The sequence below is a fragment of the Camelus bactrianus genome, chromosome 10, assembly GCF_048773025.1.
Source record: "Camelus bactrianus isolate YW-2024 breed Bactrian camel chromosome 10, ASM4877302v1, whole genome shotgun sequence".
Classification (NCBI taxonomy): Eukaryota; Metazoa; Chordata; class Mammalia; order Artiodactyla; family Camelidae; genus Camelus; species Camelus bactrianus.
This window is the reverse complement of record NC_133548.1, coordinates 44,656,579-44,682,274: the sequence shown is the minus strand read 5'-3', so window position 1 is coordinate 44,682,274 and position 25,696 is coordinate 44,656,579. Positions and strand designations below refer to the sequence as shown.

The window sequence follows — 25,696 nt, the reverse complement described above, 5'->3', positions numbered from 1 at the left end:
TAACATTGTAAATGGACTATGCTTCAATAAAAAATAGAATTAAAAAAAAAAAGATGCTTGCCCTAGAGTTCAGGGAGTTCTTATGTCCCTCCACCTGCCTACCAGATCCCAACCAGTGGGGTCAAAAAGAACCAGGGAGGTGAATGTCACCAAGACTTCCCTGTGGTCCACACAGTGCCCCTTGATCCCTGCAAAGCCCCTATGGTCTCCCACAGGTCCATGGACAAGCTCTCCCATCTTGCTCCAGGAGCCGTGTTGCTACACCAGGACAAAGTCTTGAACTTTCCCACGATGTCTCACAAACCAACCTTCCCAGATCCATCATTCCCCAAATCCTGTGAGTGTCTTCTGTGCCAATTGCCGCGCCGGGCGCGAGGGGAATGAGAATGAGTAAGGTGCTGTCACTGCCCAGTTAGGAGCATGACAGCTACAGATACAAGCCTGGGCTCTGCTCTTCCTCAGCAATGAAGAGCAGCTTCAGCCATTTGTAGAGCGGGAGAAACCACAGTGCCACCTCCCCTGTCACTGAGCGTTGGTGGTAATTATCTCCAGAATTCGCAGCCAAATCCTGGCAAAAGAGGGCTTGGGCCAGGGTGCTGGGACCCTTGTTCCACTGTGGGGAAGGGGCAGCAGTCACGGATGAAGCATTGCTCCCAGGCTTCAGGACTGAGCTCTAGAACTGGCCACAGAGGCTCCCACACCCAGCTCCCACCTGGGCTTGTCCCTGGTCCCTAACCCAGGCCCGGGCTTCCAGGATGGCCACCATCCCTGCAACTGTTCTCCTGGCCGCTGCTGGCTGTGTTCTCGGCAAGGGTCATTTTTCCAGGCTCCTCTCAGCAGACAGCCAAAGGACTTACTATTTCTACAGAAGATGTGGGCCTGGGGGCAGGCATTTACAGTGGCTGAGTCCCAGGGTTCCCTCTCTCTCGCTCTCCACTCCTGAAGCTTCAAAACATCAGGGCACATTTGGGAATCAGTCCCCTCCCTGGCTGCTTGCCCACATTTTAGTCCAGATCTGGTCCCGCCATCCCCTCCCCTCCCAGCCGGCAAGAAAACAACACAACCATCTTGGTGAACGCATTTATTTAATATGGGGGTGGGGTATTGCTGTCTCTGTCAGTGTGTACGGGTGGTAGGGAGACAACCAGAGGGACTTCTGCCCTGGAGTAAGAGGCTGTTCTGGCCCCAGGCTGGGGGATGGGGAGCAGACTGAGGGGACGGGGAGGTGTGGAGGTTGGGAGGGGAGGGTGAAGCTCTGCACACATCCTTGGGACCACAGTCCAGGCCCACCCAGTCACCAAAGCAAGAACCGAATAAATAAAGTGCAACCGTGGGGCTGGGAGATGGGGAGAGGGAGGCCACTGGGCGCGCTGACGCCCGCAGCCCACATTCAGTGCTGCCAGGTCTGGCCCACCTTCTGGCCAGACCATCTTGTCCAATCACCCCTATGTCCGTCCCTCCATGAGCCAGGCAGGGCCCCTGTGCAGCTACTGGAGGTAGCGATAGGCCTTAAAGCAGTGGTTGCCAGCATCAGCCACCACCACGTGGCCATCCGAGGTCAGTGCCAGGCCCTGGGGGCCATACAGTGGCTCTGCAGATGTGTTGATATAGGACAGGAAGGAGCCAGAGCTGTCGAACACCTGGGGGAGGAGTGGAGATTGGAGGCGTAGGTGAGATCAGGTGGGTGGCAGCATCTTGGGAGGGGGGTGTGTGGGGCCCAGCAGGAAACCTCCCCCTCATGCCATCCCTGGGCCCGCCTCACCTGGATGCGGCTGTTGCCCCAGTCAGCCACGATGATGTTCCCATTGGAGTCCACAGCTACTCCCGTGGGGGCGTTGAACTGCCCATTGCCCTCGCCGTGGGAGCCGAACTTGAAGAGGAACTCTCCGTCGGCACTGTACACCTGGCAGGGGGAGAGGGCTGGGGACTGGGGACCTGGCCTCAGGCAGAGGGCGGGGCTTTGGAAGAGGAAGAGGTGAAATCCCAGGGCTGAGGACCCCCAGATCTGCAGTTACAAACCAGTTCTTTCCAGGCTTCACGTCCATGCATCTCACTGCCTACTGGACATCGCCAGCTGATGTCCCTTGGGCATCTCAGATCTAACGGCTCATCTTCCCAGGGAAAGCAGTTCTTCTATGTTCTCTTTCTCAGTGATTGGCAACACCCAGGTGGCCATGAGTCATTCTCGACTCCACCTTCTCCTTTGCTTGACAGCCAATGAATTACCACAACCCGCTGATTCTATCTTCAATCTGTACCCAATACACATACTGCCACTGCAATGGTCCTCATCTGGATGATTGCAAAAGATTGATCTTCCTGCCTTTAGTCTCGCCCCAGCCAGAGCAATCTTTCTGAGACACACAGGATTGCATCACCCTGATGCCCGCAATCCTTCAGTGACTCCCTGTGGCTCTTAGGAAGAGAGGAAGCCCCTTAAGGGAATGAGCCAGCCCTGTTCTCACCTGGAACCACTCCCCTCCTCATATCCAGTCTGAACTACTTGGAATTCCTTGACTACACGGTAAGGGTTCCCACCTCTAGTTCTTGGCTCCTCCTGTCCCTCCTCCTTCTGGTTAATTCCCACTTGTGCTTTAGGTCATTCTCTGTCTCACCTGAATCAAATGCTCCTGCTACGCCTTCCCCCAGTTCCCTGCACTCCCCTATCACAGAATCTATCACATCACACTGTAATATCCTAGCACCTTTTTCTCTCCCCTACTGGACCACACCCCTCCTAAAAGATAAGGAACATATTTGCCTTACTCATCACAGTATTCCCAGCTTCTAGCATAGTGCCTGGGACAACGGAGCCATGCCATGAATGTTGACTGTTCAAATCAATGATCTCAAGGGAGAAAAGAAGGAAGTGAGGGGGAGAGGAGTCTTGTGGAAGAGGAAAGGATGTTGGGACAGTGGTCCTGGAGGGAGGGGGAACACTGACCTTCACTGAATGGTTATGGAAATCCGTTACTACAATCTCGTTCTTGTTGTTCACAGCCACAAAATGGGGCCCTGAAAATACAAAGTAGGCTCTCTGGCAGTAAGCTGGGATGCTGAGTGGGATGGGGAAGAGCATTTGGGATGAGAGAGCTGGGGTGCTAGGAGACGGGGAGGTCTCTGGGATGGTGCTACTAGGACACCATGAAGGGAGGGGTCCCCTAGGGCCAAAATATAGCAGGAGGGGTCTCTGGAGCTGGGGCACCCAGGCAAGCTCTCTAGGACTGGGGTGTCAGAATAGGTCTCTGAATTCTCCCCCAATACCTGCAAAGTGGCGGTCAGTGGCCCCACGACCCCCAAAACGGCCAACCAGCTTGCCATTGGGCTGGAAGGTAAAGACGCAGCAGGACTTGTTGTCGACCACAATGATATGTCCATTCCGGTCCACGGCCACTCCCTTGGGGCCCATGAGGCGGCCAGCTCCAATCTTGGTCTGGAGGAAGGGCACACCCGTTAGGGGCTCTAACCTGCCTGGTGGGAGAGTAGTCCCAGCCTGGCAGCAAAGCAGAACCTCAGGTTGGGGATGGACCAAGCATTCCAGGACCTGACCACCAGGAGGCACTAGAATGATCACCTCAGCTGGCCACCAGGGGTGCAGAGTAGAGTGACAGTAGGCCTCTCACCTTGAACTTGCCCTCAGGGGAGAAGATGCTGACCCAGCGGTTGTCGTAGTCTGCCACGATAATGTCTCCGTTGGTGTCCACCGCCACTCCTGTGGGGCGCTGCAGCTGCCCAGGCGAGCGGCCTCGGACCCCGAAGCGGAACTTGAACTGGCCTTCGTTGGAGAAAACCTGGAGCAGAGGAGCAAGGGAGGGAGTGGGCAGGAGGGGAGAGACTGTGGGCACAGAGGGAAGGGAGCAGGATCCTGAGGGAGGAGACCCCAGTTCATTCCTCATTCAGCAAGTACTTACCGACACCCTGCTGGGGGTACAGAGAAGACTCAGACACAGCCTGCACCTTAGGGGACATGCAGCAGAGGGGCGAATGGGATTGTAAGACTGTGAAAGGGGTGGGGGTGGTCAGGAAAGGCTCCAAGAGCAGGGGCCATCTGAGCTAAGAGCCTAATAAGGATGCTAAGAGAGGAACCAAAGTTGTCAGGTAAAGAAGGAGGAAGAAAGGTGTTTAAGCAGAGTCATCAGTGTGTAAATGGCACAGAGTCCAGTATGGACGCTGCTGTCCAGTGTGGCTGGATTGCAGCAGGCAGGCCCATAAAGAACAAAAGGAAAAAGATTTTATTCTGGGTATAATGAGGATTCACTGAAAATTGTGAGTGACAAGATGAGATTTGCTTTGATGGTAAAATAAGAAATAGATTTGGTATTTGTCCCCCTTGCCTGGCACAGAGCTCCTCAAACCCTCAGAATTTCTAGATTAATGGGAGTGTCTTCTGTCATTCAAAAGGAGACCTTTTGAGCTTATGCGAATGAGGAGACGTAGGGTGAGATCCCTGGATGGCTTCAGGAGGGGCTGGTCTCGAGAAAGATCATGCAATTGAAGAGCTGGAACTTTCAGCCCTGCCCACCAACCTCTGGGAAGGAGAACGGGTGGGAAGCACAGATTAAGCTCTCTAAATACTCTTGAACAACAAGATTTGATGAACTTCCGGATTGGTGCCAGGAGGGTGTGTACCCCAGTTCCACAGGAACCAAAGCTCCTACACTAGGGACTCTTTCAGACCTCACCCTACGTAACTCTTACCTGGCTGTTCATCTGTATTCCATATAGTAAACTGGTAAACATAATTAAATGTTTCCTGGACTTCTGTGAGCTGCTCTAGCTAATTAATTAAACCCCAAAAGTGGGTTGTGGGAACTTCCAATTTACAGCTGGTTGGTCAGTACAGGCGACAAGCCGAACTTTCAATTGGCATCTGAAGTAGAGCCAGTCTTTCGGAACTGAGCCCTTAACCTGTGGGATGTGACACTATCTCCAGGTGGACCGTGTCAGAATTGAATCAAATTTACAGGACCCCTGGTCAGTGTTCACTGAGACTTGGAGAATTGCTTGGTGGCGTAGGAAAAAACACATGGAAGCTTTTTCAGAAAGAGCACTCTGGCTGCAGGAAGGAGTCAGGACTGGAAGCTAGCCAACCAGTCAGAGGTGCTGCAGTGGTCCAGGTGAGAAATGACGTTGGCTGGGACCACTTGCTAGAGGGAAGTAGATGGACTCAAGAGACATGGAGGAGGAAGACTCAATAAGACTTCGTAGCAGACAAGGAAGGGGCAGGTGAGGGTAGGGGGATGGGCAAGGACTAGCCCATCCGGGCTGTGAGACTGATACGGTGACCTTGCTCCCTGACAGGGTTAAACCCTTCAAACTCCTGCCCTCTCCAACCTCCTCCACCTTAGCTGCCCAACACGCTCAGGTCTCCCCATCCTAAAAGCACCTGTTTTAATGCTCCTCTCCTGTAGAGTTAAGCCTTTTGGCCTCTCCTGCACAGCCAAAACATCACTCACTGCACACATCTCACACACTGCTTTGTTAGAGGCTCTAGAGACATAAGATGAATCAAGTCAGGGGCAGCACTGGAGAAACTGGCCTTGCTCTCTGATCCAAACTTGCTCCCTTCTTAATGGACTGGTCCCTCTTCTCCTGTACCATCCCCATTTCTTAGGCCTGCAGGGCTGTTTGAACTGGTCCCATCAATGGACATCACTCCCTCCTGATGTGGACCCTGAATCTTGCCCTCCCCTGGCTGATCAGAACAGCCTTTGGATTCTGCACTGCTCCCCCATGGTTGGACAGCACTTGTCAGCACAAGAAGGTAGGCACCATGGGCTGAAGAGCTGCTGTGAGAGAGACTTAGAGCTACCACCAGATCAGCACTGTGGCAACATGTCTGCCTCTTCCAGCCTCGGCAGCATAGTTTCCAGCTCAACACTGAGGCTTGGCTGGGGTGGGGGTGGGGGGCTGTCTTGCTCTTCCCATCCCATCCTGTCCCACCCCTTACACCTAGCCAACTCCTACTCATTTTCCAGTTCTCAGAATTTCCCAGTCACCTCTTCAGAGCAGCTTTTAATGATCAACTCCACTCCCTGAACCAACACACATACATAAAGTTAGGTCTCCATGATATATGTGTTTTAGCTCTTTTCATACCCACTGTCACTTCTGTGACTAAATAGCTCTTAAATATCCTTGTCCCCCGCCAAGGATGTAAGCTCCAGGTAAAGCAGGGACCGTGTCTGTTCTGTTCGCTGCTGCATTTGCAGCACTGGTGTGGCAAACTGGCACACAGCAAACATTTAACAAATGCATGAATTCCTCAGCTCAGTCTCGGACCAGAATCGGACAGCTTCAACTTGGATGCTGCACAGCAATCTCCAACTCAACACACACAAAAGCGAATTCATCAACTTACTCCCAGGCCTGCTCCTGAATGGCAACACCTACCCAGGGCACCCAGCCTGCAATTCTTGATCCCTCCCTTTGCCCTGACATCTGAGGGCTCCTGGAAACCAGCTGTGTTTGCTTCCTTATCTCTAGAATCTGCTGGTGCCCTAATTTGGTCCTGAACATCTTTCTCCTATGCCATAGTAGCAGTAAGCAACTTCAGGATCTGAGTCGAGTCGGGGGAGAGAGAAGCTAAAGCAAAATAAAGCAAACAAGCCAGTGATTCTGGTAAAGTATGCAAAGTACTATGGCAAAAGGCTGAGGGAGCTCAGAGGAGAATGTGATTAACATTCTGTCTGAAGGAAATGAGGACATTTTCATGGAAAAGCTGATAGAATTTCTAGACTAAGACAATCACACCAGGATGTTATACAAATCATATTCTTCATTCAAAATCACAAAATGTTTTCTCTCTTCTGTCAGCTGATGCTGATTCAGCACAAGGAGGGGATTTGCCACCACCAGAGCCAGGTCCAAAGGAGGAAAAGTTCAGAGGACTGCAATCCTCATGAACTAAGTAGGGAGCCATAGTCCACGTGGGAGCCTGGCCCATACCAGGCCTGAGGACCCCAGAGTAAGAGAAGGAGAAACTGCTTTGGAATCTGAGAGCCAGGCTCCTAGAAGCTACAAGGTTGGAGTGCGGTTGGGACCAGGGGCAGGGAGGATGGCTGTAGGAAAAACAAGCGTTCAGAAGGGACTGGGTCCTCCCTCTTAAGTCCCTACACTGTGAAACAAGGGACAAGCACAGCCTCCCCTTGGGGAGACAAAGTGGCACATCTTCCTGGGCCCCCGTAAGATTTCCTGGCACCTTCAGTTGGCTAGGTGGCCAGCAAGGGCCAGGAGGAGCTGGCATGGAGGTGACAGCCCTTTGGCAGAGCTGGATCTGTGACAGGGGTACCCAGGCAGCAGGTCAGTAAGAAGTTTAAATGTTCAGATGTGATGTAAGGATCTTCAGGGAAAAGTTTTGCTACCTGATAAAATGTTCCCAAGAACTGAAAGTTTATGGCAATTAGAAACAATCCTGGATAAAATCAAAATCCCACAGCTTCCTCTCCAAAGTCATTTACAGCGTGACCTCAGCTGCCCAACTCCTAATCGTAATCCACCTCCAGCCTCTCTGGGATCCTTCGAGTTCCCTGAACAACCCCTTCCAGTACCTTCCCACCTCCTGGCTTTTGTCTACAGCCTCCACCTGGACAATGATATTTTCAACAACAGCTAACATTAGAAGGCTCACCAGGTGTCAGGCATGGTACATTATGTCACTCAGTGCTCCCAGCAACCCTATGAGGTATTCTTTTCCTAATTTTACACATGAGTTCACAGAAGCTCGGAGGTGTCACATGACTTGTCAGTAAGTGGCAGAGCTAGGATTCAAGCCCAGGTGCCTGGTTTCAGAGCCTGAGCTTTTCCCTGCTCTACTGCGTCTATCACACTGGCACCCGCCACTAGGCTCTGCCCGCTCCTAGGCTCACAACAGGGAACAGAGAGAGTAAAAAACATTTTCTGGCTTTAAGGAGCTGGAAGTACAGCAGAGGCCTGTCCATTCATGTAGTGGGTGCTTTACTCAGGGGAGTGAGGCTCTGGGAAGGCCAGGGGCAGGACCACTTATGAGACTGCACTACAGTCTAGCCACTGGAGGTGCCCCTTTTCACAAGTTACCCCAATGTGACTGTCTAGTCAACAGGATGTCTGCAGAGACTGACAGAGACAACACACATTCTGGAGCCACACAGGCAGTAGGAAGATAGCAGGGGAGGGCAGAGCCTGCATCCTGACCATGTGGTGGTGAAAAGGGGAGAAAGTAAGCCAGCCAGGTGGAGGCTTAGGTGGAGGCAGAGGGGAAGGAAGAATGAACCAGCTCTTGGGGGTCCAGGAGCTGGTCGGGTCTAAGCCACAGCCTGGGAGGTAGGGGCTGCCAGCAAGGTCAACCCCGGTGCCTAGCTGTGAACGTGTTGGTTACTGCGCAGCCAGTGAGGAAGGGGTGGCAAGTAGGTGGGTGAGAGGTGGTGCTATGATTCATTGCTTGTTAAGGAACCCTATCTGTAGGGTTTCATCTTTCAGGAGGTGACCTGTATACTCTCTCTCTCTCTCTTTTTTTTAAGAAGCTGTAACTTGAAAACCTTTATTTTGGTGGTGGGGGAGGGCTTACCTGGATACATTGGTTGTTGCTATCTGCTACCACTATGCGGCCGCTGCTGGCTGCAGACACACCCTGTAGGTTGGTGAATTCACCCTTCTCCCTTCCTCGACTGCCTGTGGGGAAGAGATAGGATGGAAATTAAAAAATTCACAGTGAGGTCATTTTGAGCCTCTGGCCCCGCCCTGTTCCCTACTCCCGCCTGCGCCACCCTCATCTGGCTCTGCCCTTCGCCCTCTGTACCAACACGGAAGACAAGCTCGTCCTCAATAGGGTTGTCCTTCCGTTTGCCGCCGGTGCTGTACATGGAGCTGGGCCTACGCACTGCCTTCTGCCGCACGTGGCTGCCAGGGCCGCCGGGGGACTTGACGCGGCGCTTGACATCGTCGGGGGAAGGTGGCAGGTCCCCAGGGCGCAGGGCACGCACGCGGAAGGGGCTGCCGCGCACCGGCTGTCCATACAGCAGCACCGAGAGGAGCAGCTCGCCTTCGGTGCGTGCCGTGTACACCAGCTCGTACGTGCCATTCTTGTGGTCCACCACCGGCACGGGCAGGCGGGTGCCGTCGGGGGCGGTGATCTCCGCGCGCAGCTCGGCGCTGCCTGTGCGCACCAGCCGCCCATCCTTGTCTTTGGTAGTGACGGTGAGCGAGGCAGGCTGGCCCACCAGCGCCTGGCGCAGGCCCTCGCCTGTGGCCACGGTTTCATGCGCAGTGGCGCTCGTAGTGAGCAGCGCGCCCAGATTGAGCACCGAGCGCCGCAGCCCATCGACCTCGAGGACCAGTTCCAGCTGCGCATTCTCGTGGGGCCGCTCCGGGAAGGCCTGTGCCGCCAACGCTGCCAGCCGCTCTCGCATGTGCTTGCGCACCAGCAACACCTCTGGGGCTGAGCCCAGGCGCAGGGCCTGCTCTGCGAAGCTGCAGCTACTGCCGATGTGTTCCTGCCCCTGGCGCAGAGTGTCTAGCTGCGTCCGCAACACCTGAGGAGGGGTTACGGGAGGACTGGGTGAGCAGACTGGTCAGGGAGTGGAGAGGGGATTTTAGGCGAGTGCCTCTGATTCCTGCTGAGCTTGTAGTACTATGGCATGAAAAAAATACAAGAGGGTGAGAGTGGACAAGGGACAGAGATGCCCACAGCACCTATGGGCCACGTCAGGAGGCAGAAACTATAGACTAGGGATGGATGCACATGTGTGGAAAGCAAGGGAAGCATGGAGGCAATAAAGCCATTTCATGATTGACGGTGGTAGGATAGGGTGGGCAGACGCACCTTCTGCTTGGCCCCACAAATGGCCTCCAGGTCGCTGACCAGAGCCTGCTTGCGCTGCTGCAGCGCTTGCTCCAGGTCCTCGAAGGCTGCGCTGATCTGGGCCAGGGCCTCGGCCTTGCGTTCCTGCAGCTGCTGGCTGATGCCCCCCACTAAGGCGATGGCTGCGGACAGCTGTGGCAGTCTGGGGAGGGGAAGCGTCTCATACCGGGGTCACCTGAGGGTGCCCTTACCAGACCATTCCTTCTCTCTACTGTTGCCGTCCAGGACTCCCCTTCCCTGAGACCCCCCTTCCCTCCCTGAGAATTTTGTCTCTCCCTCCCCGGGACCCCTCCCCTGTCCCTGTTAAAACACCATCCCGTAAGGCCCCACCAGCCAGGGTTCCCGCCAGGTGCCTACCGGCCGCGCACCGCCTCGAGCTGGCGCTGCAGGGCCGCCTTGTGCTGCTCCACCACGTCGCGCAGCAGCACGGTGCCGTGCTCTCGGTGCTCCCCCGCGCGGCACTCGCCGCACATGGCCGTCTCACAGGCCTCACAGTAAAACTCCATCGTCTGGCAGCATAAGGACTCTAGTCAGGCAAAGACTAGACACCAAACTTATTTGTCCCCTCCCCTCCCTCATCTGCCCTCCTCCCTCTCCCCTTCCAGGTGCGCCCCTCTACCTGGACCGCTTATCCAGAGAAACACCCTCTCACCCACAGCCACTCGGCCCCTCCCCCGACCTCTCCTGCCCGCCCACCCCAAGTCCTGGCCTCACTGGGCCTGCTTGGGCCCACCTTGCCTTCATGGTTGGGGCAGGAGAGGGGGCGGCCAGCCACTGCGCTGAGGGGATGGGGGTCCTCGGGGTCGTGGGCCCCATCAGGTGCCTGCTGCATGGCCTCCATGAGGCTGCTGATGAAGAAGTTGTTCTGTAGTGCGGAGACGCCCTGCTCAGGGAGGATGGACGTCTGTCGACACACTGGACAAGACAGCGTCAGGCTCTGGGCAGGGATGTAGTTCTGGAGGCATCTGGCCAGGGAGGAGGGGGAATCAAAGGAATGAAGGGGTGGGGCTGTGTCCGTGCACCCGTCCTCACACCTGCCATGGGTGCCAATCCCTCTTCTCACAGGTGTGCTGCTACACTTCATTTCGAAACCTCTGGTTGGCACGTGCATCTTGTCTTACCAGCAGGTGTAAAAGGCCTCACTCCTCACATCTGAGTGGAAACACATCCCTGAAGTCTCTCAGAAGAGCAGATATATCCGCATTCCTCACAGTGTGCACAAACAGGGGTTCACCTTTCACAGGTGTTTACAAACCCTTCTCACAGAAAATGTGTGAAGCCCCTCCCCCACCCCACTAACTCATTAAACATTTACTGACTGCCTACTCTTGCCAAATTTGTGCCAGGCTCTGGGGATACAAAGATAAACCACAGTGCCTACCTCTAAAATACTTCTAGTCTACAGAGAAAAAAAAGTTGCAGAAATAGAGCTTATAGAAAGAGAACATGTAATGATTAAATGCATGGGTCCTGGAGCTAGGATGCCTGGGTTCAGTTCCCAGGTCGCCTGTTACACTGTGTGAACCCTGACAAGGTATTTAATTTCTACGAGCCAAGGATCCTTCCTTTGTAAGACGGAGACAGCACAGGCTTTACAAGATGTGGAGAATTAAATGTAAAGTGCTTACATGCCTGACTCACAGAAAGCACTATGTATTGTGGGCTATTAGTGTTACTTCTCATTAAGGTAAGGAATACAGTAGATGCAATGATACGGAAATGCACAGAAGGGGCATTGGGTCAAGGGTGGGTAGAGAGGGTAGCCAGGGAAGGGCTGCAAAGGAGGTGACAAAAGCAAAATCTTCATGGACAGATAACTGTTAGTCTGGCCAAAGAAAGGTGCAGGGAGAGGAGGCAGGGTGTCCAGATACAGAAGGTAGCAGAAAAAGCACCCTCCAGGTAGGGAATTATAAGCAGTTTGAGGTGGCTGGAGACCAAGTCGAAAGCAAGGAATGGTAAGAGAAGTCTGGAGAGAGAGTCAGGGGCCAGCTCACGGAGGGCTCCTGGGCCACACCAAGGAGTTTAGAAGTTACCCCAACAGCACTAGGGAGTTGCAGGAGCACGGTATCGCCAGCTCTACACTGTATCAAACTCCCCTTCACTGCCTCTGCGCAGAGGGTGAAGGTGAAGGTGATGAGACAGCAGATAAGGGGTAGCAGCAGCAGCATCCCCAGCATCCAACTGCCATTTATTAAGCGCTCTGTTTGTTAATGGACTCGGAAAGGGTAAGTGGTCCAGGGTAACAAAGCTAGTGAGCACTGGAGCCAGACCCAAGGCAAAGTATGTGCTTAACCAAGACACTCTTGCAATAGTCTAGGCAAGAGGTGAGGCAGACCTGGATCTAGGCAATAGCAATTTGAGAAGACCAAGGTGGAACAAATTTGAGAAGTATTTAAGAAGTACAGCCAGCAGGAGGTGCTGTTTGATTAGATACGGGGAGTGAGACATGAGTGTTGCCTCCCAGATTCCTAGCTTAGGTAACTGAGTGGATGGTGGTGACAGTCACCACGATGAGAAACATAGAAAGAGGAGTGGTTAATAGGGAAGTTCAGCATTGACCTGGTTGAGTTTACTGAAACAGTGGGACATCTGGGCAGAGGGGACCAGTAATTGGGAAGAAGCCAGGTTAGAGATGAGTATGGAAAGGTCATCAACATTTAGATGGCCTCTGTAGCCATGGGAGAGGATGTGGTCGCCAAGAAGGGGCATACAGTGCCTAGAGCAGGACAGAGCACTCAGCAAGTACTGAATGAGGAGAGCAAAGAACGAGCAGAGAGGCAGAAGCAAAGACAATGTCAGGGCAGCAAAGTGAGCATGCAGTTCCAGAAGAAGAGAATAAGTCGTCGTCAGCGGCAAAAGCAGCTAAGAGTCAGGGAAGGGACGGACTGGAATATGCCCGTTGAATTTGGCAACTGTAAGAGTACTTTTATCTGTAAGGAAAAGAGTGAGTGGAGTGGTGGCAGAAGGCAGGCTCACTGTTGCCAGTTGAGGAGTGAATGGGAGGTTGGCAGTTTGACTGAGGAGGTTGAGGGACTGGCTGGCAGCTGGGAGAGACAAAGGGACAAGGGGGAGTTCTTATCTGTGTGTAATGGGTGCATGGAGCATGTTTATAAATTGAGGAGCGAGTAGAGAAGGAGAGGGGGAGAAGACTAAGAGACATGGGACAAGATCTGGGGATGGGAGAGTGGCTCAGGCTGGCCTGAAGATGGGGAGTGGACCCCATCCTCTGGATGGAAGGAAGAGAAAAGAGAGGTAGATGTACTTGAGCACAGGGGGGCAAAAGTAGAGGATGCCTAGCTTGCCTCAGGCAAGATCAGCTGCTGAAAGTAAAGGGGCGGGGTGGTCCCGGAGAACAGGGAGGGGAGGAATCTTACTAGAAACAGGCTGTCGGCAGCTGTGTTCAGAGACTACAAACTTGTGGAGGGAAGATCTGCATAGTGCAAACTTTCCCACGTCCTCTATCTCTTCTCTGAAAGTTCTCTACATCTCTCCATCTGAATTAATTAATTTTTATGTATTTAACCAACACTATGTGCCAGGCACGATTCTAAGTGCTTCACAAATATTAACTTCTTTGTGACCTAGTTTCCTCTGCAGTCTCCTTGAGGTTAGAGTGGTTTTCGTCTCATACTCCACATTCCTCAGGGCCAGAAGGTGGGGTTGAGTCCTCCCCGCCCCCAACTGGATCACTTCTAAATTCTTCTTCTTCTTCGGCTCTGGAAGCTCGTGCCTTCTGCCTCCAACACCCCTCCTTGATATTGTCTCCACTGACTTCGTGGCTGCTTCTCCCCTTGCTGAAGTCTTTCTTCTGGTGCACTCTCTTCCGTTATCCATACCTCCACTAACACACCCTCCTGCCATCATCCTCAGTGGCTCTGACATCTATAGGGTGACCCCCCCCCCCCACTATCAAGATTTTAGTACCTCAGCCTCCTCACCCCACTGTGAGCTCTTCCTTCACTTCACCTCAGCTGTCCACTCCCATGCCCCCGTGAGCACCACCCATATCTCATCACCCATCACTGCATCAGCTCTGAAATCTGCACTTCAACCATTCCACTCCATTCCCCTGTAGCTTTCTTCCCAGCTTGCTGAACCTGGGGTTTTCCCTGTGAAATACCTTCCAAGTCAACAGGATCTCCTTCCTATATGTTGTGCATACTTGGCTTAGGATGGTTTCCTAACTGATTTCCTGTTTTCACTCTTGCATCTCTGTAATCTGTTCTCCACACAGCAGCCAGAGTGAGCTTTAAAAAAATCTAATTTGTGTCACATTATTTCCTTGCTAAAAAAAAAAAAAAAAAAAAAAAGCTCCAGTGGTTTCCCACTGCATTTAGGAAAAAAAATCCAAACACTTTTCCTCAAATCCCCAAACTCCCTCATGAATGGTTCTGACTCTTTTGGACCTCACGTCATCCCACTTTCCTCCCCACCCAGTCACGCTGGCTTCTCTTCTGGTCTCTGAACATGCCCTGCCTACTACTTCTTCAAGGCCTTTGCATGGAACAGTTCAAAGATGTTCCCATTGCCTAGAACAATCTGTACACCTGTTTCCTTCTCATCCTCAGGTCAAACGTCACCTCCTTGGGGAAGCCTTCCCTGATGACTCTACGTAGACTAGCCCCTGGCCCAACGACCCCCACTTACTCCGTTTATTTCCTGCAAAACACTTAGCCCAAGCTGTGACTCTCCTGCTTGGTTATTAGCTTGCCTACTGTTCATCACTGCCCACTGGAGCATAAGTCTTTGAGAGCAGGGACCAAGGGATAAATGAATGAATAGTTAAGAGAGAAGGCTCTGCAGTCAAACCCGTATTCAAACCTTGACTATTTACTTGCTAGGGAGCCTTAGAAATATCTCTTAATTACTTAACGACTCTGAACCCTAATTTCCTCCTTTCTAAAACGGGGATAATAAAGTATCTGTTGTGAGGATTAAGTAAATCAATACGTGTAAATCACTTAGCCAGTCCCTGGCAAATAGTAAGCAATCAATACATGGTAGCTATCATTGTAATTTCTCAGGCACTGATTTTCTCCAGGAGTGCTCAGTGATCTGAGTGTAGGAAAAGGTGCAGAGACGTCCAATTACTGCTCTGATCCAGGATCAAGCTTCTGCTGCGTGGGTTTAGAAAAGGACAAAGGTGTGCAGGAATTGTGGTGGCTTGTGGTCCGCCATAGGATCAGGGATGGGTAGGAAAGAAAGGGAGGCCAGGAGGGAGCTGGTGGCTGGGAGAAGAGGGAGCAGTCGAGGGTGCTGGACGTCTACATCCAGCCAAAGCTGGTGTAGTGAGAGTGGGGCAAGGAGGGCCAGGAGTGGGATACTGGAGTCTATAACCATCGAAGAAGTGGTGTTATTCTGGGTGATGGCAAGATCCACACTGTCACTGGTAGAGAGTCTGACAGGTGGCACAGAGGACGTCCCTGGAGAAACAGTCAAGAACTGAGAGGCATAAGTGGGTAGTGAAGTCACCAGGCTGATGAAAGAACTTGGAATAGGAAGGAAGGCTGAGACTGTTTCCAGATGAAGAGGAGAGAACAGTATGGCTGGAATCTGAGAGAGCAGGGCTGGAAGGGCAGCCGAGCCCACTCTGTGAAGGGAGGAGGGCGTGGGAGGAGGCGATAGTGAAGAGACCCAGGGACCAGGACCCTCTAGACAGCAATGAGGGATGAGGGCTGGAGAGAGAATACTGTCAAAATACAGAAGTGATTATGCATAAAACCCTGCAAAGGCTTCACATGGCTCTCAGGGGAAGAGCCAAATGCCCCGACAGGTCTGCAAAGCCCCTCGCAGTCTGGCCTCCTCCACCCAGCTCTCCAGCTCCATCCCACACCACACTCCACCACGCTTGCTCCCCTCCAGCCTCGTCGGGCTCCCTCCAGGACCGCTGACCAACACAGTCCCTCACACCACATGGCCCTTCCCTATGTTCTGCCTTCTGCCTGGAAGGCTCCTACTACTCCCTTCATTTAGTTAACCCCCAGCCAGCCTCTGGATTGCACCTCAGGGAAGCCTTCCCAGTTCTCTAACCTATAACAGATCCCACCTAAGCTCTCACTGCTTATCACTTTCTCTGCAGCACTCATTAAGGGTGCAATAGGACAGTTATCTGTAGTCTGGCTGTATGACGATTTGATGACTATCTTTCTGCTTCACTCTACTGTAAGTTCTTTAAGAGCAAGGATCATATCTAGTTTTGCTTACCACTGCCTGCCCAGTACCTGGGACAGGTCTGACACATCATAGTTGCTTGATAAATAAATATTTGTTGAATGAGTGAATAACAGATAGAAGCCCAGAGGCTTCTTGCCTTTCACTCAGTGCTCAGGATGACAATGAAGCCTGGGGGACAGACCTAGCTTCGAACATCCTCCCACTGGTCCCAGACTTCTGGTGCCAAAGCTGGTTGAGGGTCTCAGCTCTGTCTGATTTCTCTGGTGGGGTTGAAGGCTGCCTTGTGGATGGGGAAGAGGCAGAGATGGCCCTGTTCTGGGCAGGGAGCACGGCCCAGTGTTAGGAACCTCTGGTCCTCTCACAGGCTCTTGCATCAAAAACTCGCCTTCTGCAGGTTGGGGTTCATCTGCTCCCTTCCACGTGTGCACACAGTTCCCTCACCTCTTACAGGTTTACACACATCACTCCCTTCTCCAGGGGGCCTGCAAGGCCCTCATCCCTACCTGGTACACATGCCCTCACCTCTCACAGAAGGTGTGCAGGCAAGGCAGGACCTTGGGGCACCGGTATCGATCCAGGCAGATGCTGCACACCAGGAACTGCTTGTCCATCGGCTGGACCTCTGGACCAGGACTGTCCTCCCTCTTCGCCATGGTGCCCACGGATGCTCCTGCCATTCACACTGGCCTGTGTATGGAGAGATGGTCAGCTCCAGGGAAGCCAGTGCTCCCTCTCTCCACCTGATCCCCACCACTCAAAACCCCGGCAGAGCGCTAGCCTCGTTTCTCCCGTCAGGGAAGGAGCAGGGTGAGGCAGGTGGGCTGAGTGCCCCACTCCCACTCCAAGGATACAGCTCTGGATAAAAGCACAGGGTTAGATTGGATTTCAAACCTAGCTCAGCCTCTTCCCAGCTGTGGGACCTTGGATAATTCATATACCTTCTCTGAGCCTCAATCTCCTAATCTGCAGTTATGGGAAAAGTAATCCTCACCTCAGATGGTTGTTTTGAGAACCTGCAACAGTGCGTGTCGAGCGCACGGCACCGGGGTGCCCACTTTCACTGGCACACCCACCCTTCGCCTCCTCGCCATCCCCTCAGACCCCCGCAGGAGACCTTCCTGACGGAGTGTGTCTCCTCTGACTACCCGCAGCCCTTCTGCCCGTGCTCTTACCCACCTCACAGCACACTGCCTGGGGTCCCCTTCTTTTCCACACCCATTCAGCATCCAGGACTTGTGGGTTCTGCCTCCCAAATATCTTATCCCCTTTTCTCCAACCGCACAGATATCACTCCCAGTTCAAGTTGTCACCAACTCCCTCCAGCGACACAGCAACAGCCTCCTAACTGGTGCCCTTGTCTCCTCGCCTGTGCCATCCCTCTCGTGGTGAGAATGAGGCTTCTAAAACACAGATTCCATCTTGTCACTAACTCCCTATTTAAATTCTTTCAATGTCCTCCATTGTCCAGAGGACAAAGTCCAAACTCCTTAAATTGGTCAACAAGGCTTAGCTTTGTCTGGCCCATATCTCCCTCTAAAACCTCATGTTTCATGATTCCGTGAGCAGTCACACTGGTTTCTTGTCAGTTCCTGGAAAACTCCTTGTTCTCTTTTGTTTCTGGGCCATCACACATTCTGTTCCCTCTGCCTGAGATCCTCTTCCAGACCTCCCTCCCACTTTGTCTGGTTGACTTCCACTTATCTTTCAGGTCTGCAGGTAAATGTCACTTCCTCCAGAAGGCCTTCCTTGATTTCCTGACATCTGGCTTAGGTGCTCCACCTCTGTATCATTCTGCACCCTGTATTTCCTCCATACCAAACCCTTATACACTATACTATAATCTTATTATTATTTCTTTACTTCCTCCACTGTATGCAGAGTTCTTGAGGGTGGGCATTATATTTTATTTTTTCATTCCTAGCACTTAGCTCAGAGCCTGACATAAGAACTCGCTTACAGTTATTGAATTAAATTCAGTAATTCAACAAGTACTTATTAAGTGCCTGCTTTGTACAGGCACTGCGGATACAGTTAGAAACAACAGATATGGTCACTGTTCTTGTGGTGGGGAGGTGGTGGCAGAAATTTTTAAAGTAAATAAACAAATAAATACCTACGTACAAATTGGGGGAGGACAGTGCTATATAGAAGAAAAAGATGCTATGAGAAAGAATGCTTTTTTGATTGAGTGATTGGGGAAGGTCTTTCCAAGCAGGAAACTTTTAGGCAGCACTTTGAGGAACAGAAGGAAAATGGTAGGGATGAGAGTGGGGGCATCAGGGAGTGAGGGAGGGAAATCATTGCTGGCTGAAGGAAGAGGATGAAGGAAGGTTCTTAGGCAGAAGGCTCACTGAGAACCTGTAAGGACCATATGGTTAGAGCGAAGGGAATAAAAGGCCAGAGGGGAGTTTGGACAGGCAGGGTGGAATGAGATCACAAAGGATCTTGATGTTAAGAATCTGGGTTTTATACCCAATTGGGAGGGAAATGATACAATTCACAAAAAATAAAAATAAAAAGCTACTCCGGCAACTATGAGGATTGAAGAGGAGTTAGGGATGAAGCAGGGAGGCCACTGGGGAGGCTACCCCAGTTCTTCAGGTAGGATGATGTTGGGTATTGGCAGAGCCAAAAGCAAAACGGTAGACTGATTTGAGAAATACTCATGAGGCTGAGTCAAAAGGACATCACGATGGACTGGATGTGAGAGGGGAAAGGAACGGCAGTAAGGACTCCCAGGTTTCCCCCTTGAGCAGGTGGTGGGCTGTACCCAGAGACAGTGGAAGCTGAGCAGCTGCTTTGGGCCATTCCATTTTAGCCATGCTATGTCTGAGGTGCCTGTGTGATACCCAGGTAGAGATGTCAAGTAAGGAACAGAATACAGGAGCTCAAGAGACAGGTCTGGGCTGGTTATTGATTCAGAAGCACTGGCATAATAATGACACTGAAGGCAATGAGGATGGATGAGACGGCTGAAGGCCAGAGAGTGAAGAGTGAAGGAGAACCCAGAGGGATGAGAGGGAGACTGAGAGCGTGGGATCAAGGGAACCAGGGGAAGAGAGTGATTCAAGAAAGAAGGAGCAGTGAATTAAGGTGAAGACTGGAGAGTGTCCCCCAGATTTGGCTGTAGTGGAGTGGGAGGGACAGAAGCCAGGTTAGAGTGATGGAAGGATGAATGGAGATGAAGAAATTAACACAGCAGATACAGACAATTCAGGAGAGAAATCTGGCCATGAAGGGAGGCAGAAAGACAGTCAGATTACTTCAAAACAGGCAGTCAGTGGGAGCAGGTCAGCACTATCTGTACCCAGCTAGACACACCATGGGCCTCTCTAAAGACAATGCATGAATGAAGGATGAATGAATGAATGGACACAGTGGGGCCAGCCCAGAGTCCTCTCCAGGTTTGGGGTGGGGCGGGAGAGGGGCTGGGCTGCATGTGCCTTAATGTTTATGTGAGGGTGGACATGGGTAGGGTAGGAAGGGCATCTCTGGGCATATCCTCTCATGATGTGGGCACTGAGATTCTGAGGTTCTTTCTCCAGATGTGATGGGTTCTGAGTCTGGAGACTTCATAGGAGGACAGCAACACAGCAGGAGGACAGATTGAGGGTTGGTGAAAGGAACAGAAGGCCAGAGCCAAGCTGAAGCTTCTGTTTGGTGAAGGGGAGGGCTGGGAGGAAGAGTAGGAGTGGTCTACTGGGCCCTGCTGGGGCAGCTGGATGGCAGGCTCCGCCTCTCTCCAAGCCCAAGGGGCTCTCCCAGCCTGTTACCCAGGGGCGGGGATTGGGCTACATCCAAGCAGGGACAGCTCCTCCCTCCCTTCCCCTTCCTGCTTCAGTTCCCCACCCAGACGTGCTGGGCATGTAGCCGCTGAGGTCATACCCCGGCCTAACTTACTAAGATTCCCTTCCTCTCCTGGGCTTCGACTCCCACTTCTCCCATCCCACTGTTCCTTAGAGGTCCTATAGGCCTTGGTTTAACTGGACTGTTTATCACAGCAGACACTTGGAAGATCTTCAACTCAGAGCTGAGATTTCACTGTCCTTCCTCAGGCTGCCCACTGGCACCCCTGCATCCCTTATCCCATCCATCTTTTAAATGAAGGTCTAAAGACACCTCATTTCCTCATTCAGCATTCATTCAACACCTTTGCTGGGCCTGGGGATACAAAGACAAATAATTGCAGTTCAGCCTTCATGGATTCCACAAGCTAACAAATAGATTACAGCAGTGCCACACGGTGAGACCTCTGATGGGGAAACAGAGATTGCTCCAGGAGCACAGAGTCACCTAACCAAGATCTGGGGTGGGGGAAGAGGGTACTGGAGGTGGGAGGTCAAGGGAGCTCTCCAGAGGAAAGGCCATTCAAGCCGAGAGCTCCAGGATGGGTAAGAGTTCCAGACAGCACGGTGCCTTCTGCATCAGGAGGCTGAATCAAACCCTGCAACAGGGGAGGGCTAAGAAAGGAGACGGAGCAGTGGGTGGGAGCTAGCTTGCACAACACTTTGTGGGCCTTTTTAAGGAGTTTAGGACCTTGCCCTTCCCTGCTAGGGGATTAAGGGTTTACCCAAAGAGCAAAGGAAACCTCGATGTGGGGGGAGAGAGGGAGAGGGTTAAAGAATAGAGTGATAGACAAGAATAAACTTTTGACTGCAGTGTGGAGAATAGCTGAGAGGGGTCACCATTAGAGAGTTAAGAGACTGCCATGATATTTGAGAGGAGAGATGGTGCAGACTTCATTAGGGGAGTAGCAAAGGAGAGAAGCAGATTTCATAGGGAGGAATCAACAGAACTTGGTGACTGGTTGGTCAGAAGTGAAGAGCAGGGAAGAAGAAAGAATGACAGATGATTCCTAGTTTTTTGGCTTGAAAATTCTGAAAGATGGGCAGGGGGATATGTTCAGTGTTTAGTAAGGGGAATCCAAAGTGTCTATGGGACATTGGAGTGGAGAGGTCCAACTGGCAGTTGGAAAGATAGGCTGGAGCCAAGGAAAGAGGTCTAGCCTGAAGACATGGATTTAGGAGCTGTTGGTGTAGAGGTGGTGCCTGAAGCCATGGATGTGGATGACATCACCCAGAAAGGGTATACAGTAAGAAAGGAGAGCCTCTGACTGTTTACAGGAACCTCAACATTTAAGAGACAGGCCTAGGAAGCAAAGCCTGCGAAGAAACTGAAAAGGTGTGGCCAGAGAGGCAGGAGAATCAGAAGAGAGATACCATAAAAGCCAAAGGAGAAGAGAGCTTCATAGATAAGAGAACAATCTTCATTGTGAAATTATGCAAAGAGTTTCCATGCTCTAAATCTCCAAAGAAGCTGTTATTAACTTAAGGGAGTGTGGTTTCCAAGGGCTGGAGGAGAGGAAGCCAGATCTAGGGGGCTGAAGAGGAAGTTGATGAACAAATGAGGACAGCCTGCACTGATTCCACTGGCTCTTTGACATCTGCAAAGGATGTGTTTCAAGGCTTTTCAGTTTCCCCAAATTTTCAAACAGCACCTAATATCCTCCATGACTTTCTCCTGCCACCTCATGAGAGTCCCAGGACACATGATTTACACAGTTGTAGAGCTAGGTGACCAAGACATTGTTAAAAAGTGGATGCAAGAGGCCAGTTAGGTTCACTTGCTTCTGAAAATGACTCACTCCTGTTCACTAGCCTCCCAATGCATTTGATTGTTTGAGACCTCAGCAAAATGACAAATGACTGCAGGTTATAGTCTTGGGGTTTCTCTGAAACAGATGAAGCCTTGGAGGAGGTAAAGTCCTCAAAGCCAAGGAATCCTTTCAGTAAGATTGGCAGGGAAGGAAAGTGATGAAATCTGCACTACCATCACCCCCCGGCCCCTACTGCCAGACTGAGTAGGTGAATGAAACATTTAATCAGCTGATCAACCTATCAAACAATCAAACTTCCCTGGGCACTCTGGACAAGGCCCTTAAAGTGGTTACTGGAGACACAAGTTGAGACAGACACACTCCCTGTCCTTCACAAGTTCTCAGATCAGTGTGGGAAACAGACATGGAAATATCTAACTGCAACGTCATAAATGTCATGATATCAACCTCTGGCAGCAAAGAGGAGGAAGTACCTAACTCTGAAGGTGGTGGAGGAGAATAAAGAAGGTGTGCTCAGTGGCAGAGCACATGCTTAGCATGCAGGAGGTCCTAGGTTCAATCCCCAGTACCTCCATTAAAAAAAAAAAAAAAAAGAAGGAGAAGAAGAAGAAGAAGAAGGCTTTCAGAGGAAGGGATATATGAATATATGAGCTGGCTCTTGGGGGAAACATAGGAGTTTGATAGGAGTTTGATCGGGAAAACAGTGAGTAAAGGAACAGAAGCATGAAAAAGTAAGAAACACGGACCAGCTGGGCAAGGAGCAAGACTCAAAAGGGCAGAGGCTGTACTTGATGCTATCACGACCCACTCGATGTGAGTTCTCCATTCGCCTCTCCGGCTGTTCCTTCACTGTCCATTCCTTATATGTCTAGTTCCTCAGGGCTTTGTTCCAGGGCCTCTTCTCCCCTCAACTTTTATACTCTGCCTGGGAAATCTCACCATCTCCCATGGTTTCAGTTACCATGCACTTGCTAATGACTCCCAAAGCCTTATCTCCTGTGCAGAAAACTTCCTTGAACCCCTATATATTCAACTGTACCTTAGATATCCGTACATGGATTATGCACACAGACTAGTCTAAAACTGAATTCACTTCCCCCTAACCTCGTCTTCCTGTTGCATCTCTCATCTCAGTAAAAGGCACCACCATCCACCTAGCCTACACCAGCCAGAATCCTGGGAGTCTTCTCAATTCCTCCTTCTTTCATCTTTCAGGTATAAGCTATGACTATATCCTTGATTCTGCCCCTAAAATGTGTCTAAGTTAAAAGGTCTGGAGATCTAGGAGCTAGTCCTGACTCTAATTTCACTAATGCAAGGTAAGACTCTGGACAAGTTCCTACTCCAATCCTTTACTTGTAAATTGGGGGGAGGGTGTCTTTTTCTTCCCCAGATCTGAGATTCCCAAGGTTCTCTTTCCAGCCAAAGGTCCCTACAGATTGTAATATGTGCCCCTGATTACATCCAATCCAGTACCACCTTGAGTATGTGATTACTGGTTTCCCCAGGAAGGCTAGGTGTGCTAGAGAGTGGTTGTACTTGCCCCCACCTCCCTTCTGAAATAAATATTTGCTGAGTTTAGGGCACCCATGACACTCCCTCGGGGCACCCTCCACCCTAGCCATATGGTTTTGCTGTTTTTCTGAACACAGGCTGTACTATACCAACCATGGGCCTTTGCTCAAGCTCTTCTCTCAGCAAGAATGTCATTGTGCCCTAAGTGGCTGAGGCAGCACCTGGCACACAGAGGGTGCTCCGTATATATTGGTGACAGCAGAGCCATGTTTAAATCACTGCAGTTCCCTCTCACCAGACAGAGAGGCAAAAGCAAAGGCAATAACAAGACAAGTGAACAAAGTTCCAAGGAACAAAACCTTTACTTAAAGAAGCTCTCCCATAGCAGAAGGTAGTAAGTGCTCTGTCACTGGAGGCATGCAAGCCAAAAGAGGCAGGGCACCTGTCAGGCCTGCAGCTGATTCCAATTCTGCAGCAAACCAGAGCGCTGCTTAGGGGATGAATGGGCACTGATGAGCTGGACAGACAGGTAGGGAGAAACCTGTGAAAAAGACCTCTGCACCTGCTCCAACCTCCCAGCTCTCATCCTCACTGGGGCCAGTCCTGGCTTTATGAATTCCACATCAGAGACCCCCACACCAGGAACAAGCCCAGGGCCCGACTTCAGTGGATTGACTTCCCTGGGGTGCAGCCTGCCCCTCCAGCCTGCAACCATCTGTCCCTGCAGGTTTGCAGCCCATGATCTGAAGCCAAGTCCAGAAGGGAGGAGGCCAGAACCAGGGAGGAGCCCGGGGTCCTCCAGGCGGGGCCCAGGCTGCAGGGGAAACAGAAGGGTCCTTTCCTACAAGAAACAGCCTCCGGATGAGGCTTCCTGTCCAGGGGGCAGTGCTAGAGGAGGAAAAGGTGTCCTCTATCCCAGCCGGCGGGCCTCTAGATGCCTGAGGAGAATGGAGCGGGTAGCAAGGGGTGAAAGTGTCTGCACCAGGGAGAAAGGAACCCTTCAGACAAGCTGGGCCACAAGATTCCAGAGTCTCACTCAGCGACCCCACCCGCGCCCCCACCCCCCACCATCCTCGGCCGCAGCGTTCGACACCCTCCTCCAACAAACACAAGCTCCCAAACCCCGCGCTCCTCCAAGGAACCGTCACCCATCCACCCGCGCCTCCCCCCTCAAACATGGACCTCACGTGAGCAGCCACAGCCCGAAGAATCCCCCCACTGCTCTCACGGACAGGGACACGCCTCACGTGGACAGAGACAGGCACAGCTCTTGAAAAGCATCTGTGCCCCCACCCACAGACACTCGGACAGACACACCGCTGCTCGGACCCAGACCGAGACCGAGGCAGACAGGGATACAAACGCACCCCTGGGGGCCGCCCGTCGCACTCACCGCGGCGAGGCAGGATGGAGGGCCAAGGCCCTGACTGCGGCCACTCCGAGGGGCCCGCGGCGTTGCCCCTGCTGCCAGCGCCCGTCCGCCCAGCCCTGCCCGCGGCGCCGCCCCACGTCCCGCGCCTCCGCCTGTCCCCGCGCCGGCGCCGCCGCCGGACCCGCCGCACAGGCCGGAGGGAGGGGCCGGGGCGGGGCTGCGGACCAGCCTCGGGAGGGGGCGGCTCGGAGACCGAAGACCCACCCACGCCCCGCCCGCCGCCGCGGAGGCCCCGCCCGCTCCTACCCTCAACCCGCCCCGCTCCCCCAGTCCCCCGAGGCTCCTGCGGGAGCTGCCTCTGCGGTCGCGCTGGGGAGACCCGTGAGCAGGATCCTGGATCCCGGATCCTCGATCCCCGACCCCTGCCCACTGCCTCTGGCTCCCAACGGCTCCAGGGAAGGGCAGCGTAGTAGGTATCAGGGACTGGGCTGAGGCTTGGTCAAGAAAATCCCTGGGTAGCAGGGATTTCGGACTCTGGGAGCGGGTCCCGGCTGTCTCCCGGAGGTGCCTTTCCAGGCTTTCTTGAGGGGACTCCTAAGGAATATGCTAATGTGGTCTCTCCTGAGCGGTGGCAGACAGGGATCGTCTGCGCCTCGTCAAGGCTCTCTGGGCGGCGGAAGGGTCCCAAGATGGAAAGGCAGTACCCAGAGCTCTGGGAGAAGGGGCTGACGGGGTAGAAAGGTTGGGGGGTCTTGCCTTGGCTCGAGGTGCCTGGCTCTCCCTAAGGAGCCCCCTCGCGAGGAAATTATGGTTCAGACCATCCAGCGACTCCCTTCCTCACTTCAAAGACCAGAGCAATTCTCAGAATCATTGCATTGTGGAAAAGCAGCCCCGGTGGAAAATAATAAAAAGTACAATAACAGTTAACAGGGACTGAGTGCTTATTATGTGCCAGACACAAAACGAATCACTTTACATATATTATCTTCTTTAATACTCATAATCTTAATAGGTAGTTTCTTTTATTAGCCGTGTTTTTCAACGGAAAGAACTGAGAGCCCTTGGCACCCCAGACATTAACCCTGATCACTCAGCTAGAAAGTGCTGGAACCAGGGTTGAGCTCTGCTTGTAGCTCCTGCCTCCAGTCACCTGGAGACTCGGTATCTTTCATGCTGAAAC

The 25,696-nt window shown here is 52.4% G+C and overlaps 1 protein-coding gene across 2 annotated transcripts; it reads right to left on the bottom strand.

The window, feature by feature from the left end:
- Positions 1-1,341: 1,341 nt before the first annotated feature.
- On the bottom strand, positions 1,342-24,718 carry TRIM3 (tripartite motif containing 3). 2 transcript variants are annotated; one of them, XM_074372478.1, is made up of 12 exons: positions 24,538-24,718; positions 16,535-16,699; positions 10,572-10,803; positions 10,196-10,347; positions 9,800-9,980; positions 8,777-9,509; positions 8,546-8,649; positions 3,624-3,791; positions 3,265-3,433; positions 2,945-3,015; positions 1,763-1,903; positions 1,342-1,640 (listed from the first exon to the last, which is right to left on the bottom strand). In XM_074372478.1, exons 2-12 carry the CDS (start codon positions 16,687-16,689, stop codon positions 1,488-1,490), a joined length of 2,259 nt encoding a protein of 752 aa, XP_074228579.1. In that variant the 5' UTR covers positions 16,690-16,699; positions 24,538-24,718; the 3' UTR covers positions 1,342-1,487. The 2 variants fall into 2 exon arrangements, with proteins under 2 accessions (XP_074228579.1, XP_074228580.1); XM_074372479.1 differs by lacking the exon at positions 16,535-16,699.
- Positions 24,719-25,696: the final 978 nt, after the last annotated feature.